Source organism: Haliotis rubra, unplaced genomic scaffold, assembly GCF_003918875.1.
Source record: "Haliotis rubra isolate DU_JTF1 unplaced genomic scaffold, ASM391887v1 Scf36, whole genome shotgun sequence".
NCBI lineage: Eukaryota > Metazoa > Mollusca > Gastropoda > Lepetellida > Haliotidae > Haliotis > Haliotis rubra.
In genome coordinates, this window is record NW_025767035.1 from 364,318 (window position 1) to 366,858 (window position 2,541).

General features: G+C 38.1%; 1 protein-coding gene across 1 annotated transcript; it reads left to right on the forward strand.

The window, feature by feature from the left end:
- Nucleotides 1-1,308: 1,308 nt before the first annotated feature.
- LOC124285380 (transmembrane emp24 domain-containing protein 7-like) lies at nt 1,309-2,541 on the forward strand. Its single transcript, XM_046721605.1, has one exon. The coding sequence runs from the start codon at nt 1,492-1,494 to the stop codon at nt 2,155-2,157; it is 666 nt and encodes a 221-aa protein (XP_046577561.1). The 5' UTR covers nt 1,309-1,491; the 3' UTR covers nt 2,158-2,541.

A 2,541-nucleotide genomic window follows, 5' to 3' on the forward strand; every position in this document is an offset into this window, starting at 1 on the left:
GTAGTACACAAGAGTAGTTTCACTCGAATTACAAAATGTGCATCGAATCGCTGGAAAAATCGCAACACAAAAAGGAAATATGCCTTGACAGTTAATCTTTAGTGATTGGAGACTTTCATACAGTTTAGTCCTCACTCTGTAAAGGTGCAAACTCCACAGAAATCACAAGCAAAGTAAAAGTTAATTCTAAAAATAAGATCAATTTTGCGTTCATGTGACCGTCCTGTCGTACATGATTGTGTAAATTTATAATGTATAGCAAGTAATTCCGTGCCATCTGATTGGTTAACCATTTGTTTAGATGCCATGTATTGGCTGATAATAGATAGGCGGGGCTTGTGTTGTATACAACAATAGCGAATTAACGCCATATCAACAAGATACAAAACCATGTCATCCAATGTTCAAGACACCACAGTCCGTTTGCATGGCGTTATTCTAGCAAAGGTTGGACTGTGATAAACTTTCCATTGGTGTTCGGGAAACCAACCTTATTCTACATTTTATCTCCATTAACTATTAATATATGCACAGGGGCTTGTAACGCTAAAAACAACCATCAAGATATGTACTGTCACTAACGGGGTCTTAGCACTATTTAAAAGCCTTTTATATAGTGCTAGGACCCCGTTAGTGATAGTACATACCTTGATGGCAGTTTTTAGCGTTACAAGCCCCTGTGAATATATGCGCAAATCGGAATGACTGTTGATTTCTCCCTTGTTAATTAATGTTTGAAGTTGCAAAAAGCTTATTCACTTGTGATTAATGCATGGTTATCGAAATATTATACTCTACCTAGCGTGTCCACCAGACCCAAAGGAATATATTTTAAATGATTCCAACACAAGTCTAGAAACATTTGGCAAGTCTCGATTGCCTTAATCTGATAATGTTCGACGTTTTAATGTGATTTCAGTTTTCTTTCTATACATTTTAAATAAGATAACCCTATTCATATGACTAAATATTTGGACTTTATGCTGAATCTAGTATTAGATGTTGCAGGTCGCTAAGTATACTTCAGTACAACACCGTGGACCTACAGCTGTCAACACGTGGTACTTATGTTATAATTGAAACATGTAAAAAATGTTTCAATACATGATGATAATAATGATTTGGCGATTGTTAAAACGTTTGTTTTACACGGGTAGTGAATATTATTGACGTTTCAAGTTGGACTCGGATTCGCGCGGAGTGTTACCGTCTTTCGATCCAAGTAACAGCTGCACCTCTCAGAATACATATTGACCATTCAGTGGTGGCAGGTTGACTTCACCCAATAGAATTTCTGTAGTCGGTGGTAAAGTTATTGAATTATAGAAGCGTACAGGACACACTACGTGTGAAGTTGTCGTGGCAGACGACATGCAAAATTTCACTGGTCTTCTTGTGATTAAAAGGGTGTGATATTTATGATAAACCTGATCAGCTTGAAGATTTAATCACCCCTTTATCTGCACAATCTCCTACACCTACAAGCAGAAGATGGAATATAGCTGTTTATTCGTCGTGTGTGTTTTATATGCTTTTCTTACGTCGTCTGCTCTCGGGAAAAGATACGTAGGAGGTGATTACACGTTTGAACTGCCCGACAAGGAAAAGACGTGCTTCTCGGAAATATTCACAGACACTTCTAAGATACTGTTTGAATTTAAAGTGATTCGAGGCGGAAACAACGATGTGAATGTCAGAGTGGTTTCTCCCACTGGGAAAATAGTTTACAAACAAGAGAAAATGTCTGGGGACATTGTCACAATGGAACCAACATTGGGTGAATGGAAATATTGTTTCAACAATGAATTTTCGTCCATATCTCATAAGACAATATTCTTTAGTATCCGTCCATTCAATGTGGACTCCCTTTCAAAGGAAGCTGGCGAAAAACAGGTCCCTACAGTCAAAGTCGCTGCTGAAATGTCGATGGACGAAATTCATGTCATGATGTCCCACGTCAAAGAATTCCAAACAAGGTATCGTCTGCGCGAATCTATAGGTCGCCATATTGCTGAACAACTTAACGGGCGCGTCATGTGGTGGTCTTTAGCCCAAGCAGTTATTGTAATGCTAACAGGGTTTGGACAAGTTATGATCTTCAAGACATTTTTCACTGAACGTAGGAAGTCATCTAAACAAGGAGACGTCGAAAAATGAACAGAACTGGACAACGGGGTGAAGGTCGTTATTGAAACACCTGTGTTTAAACAGTGTAGAATACCGGTAGCACTGTAGTTAGGCCCATACCATTTAGCTATCACGTCATGCCATGTAATATGGTGCTTTCATGATGTAACTGGTTAACTGTTTGTATGTTTGTATGTGTAACGTTTGTGTAGAATACCGGTATTGTAGTTAAGCTCACCGGTATCACTGTAGTTAAGCTCATATCATTTAGCTTTCACCAACGTTTGTCATATGATGTAATGTGATGCCATCATGGTGAAATTGATTAATTCACAAGGTAAATCATTAACTGTTTGTTGTATTGTATGCTCAAAGTTTGTGTAGAATAAACTGTATGTGTGTATGATATCATGA

What these genes read in the sequence shown, in the direction of transcription:
- LOC124285380 (XM_046721605.1), top strand. Translation starts at nt 1,492, where the DNA reads ATGGAATATAGCTGTTTATTCGTCGTGTGTGTTTTATATGCTTTTCTT.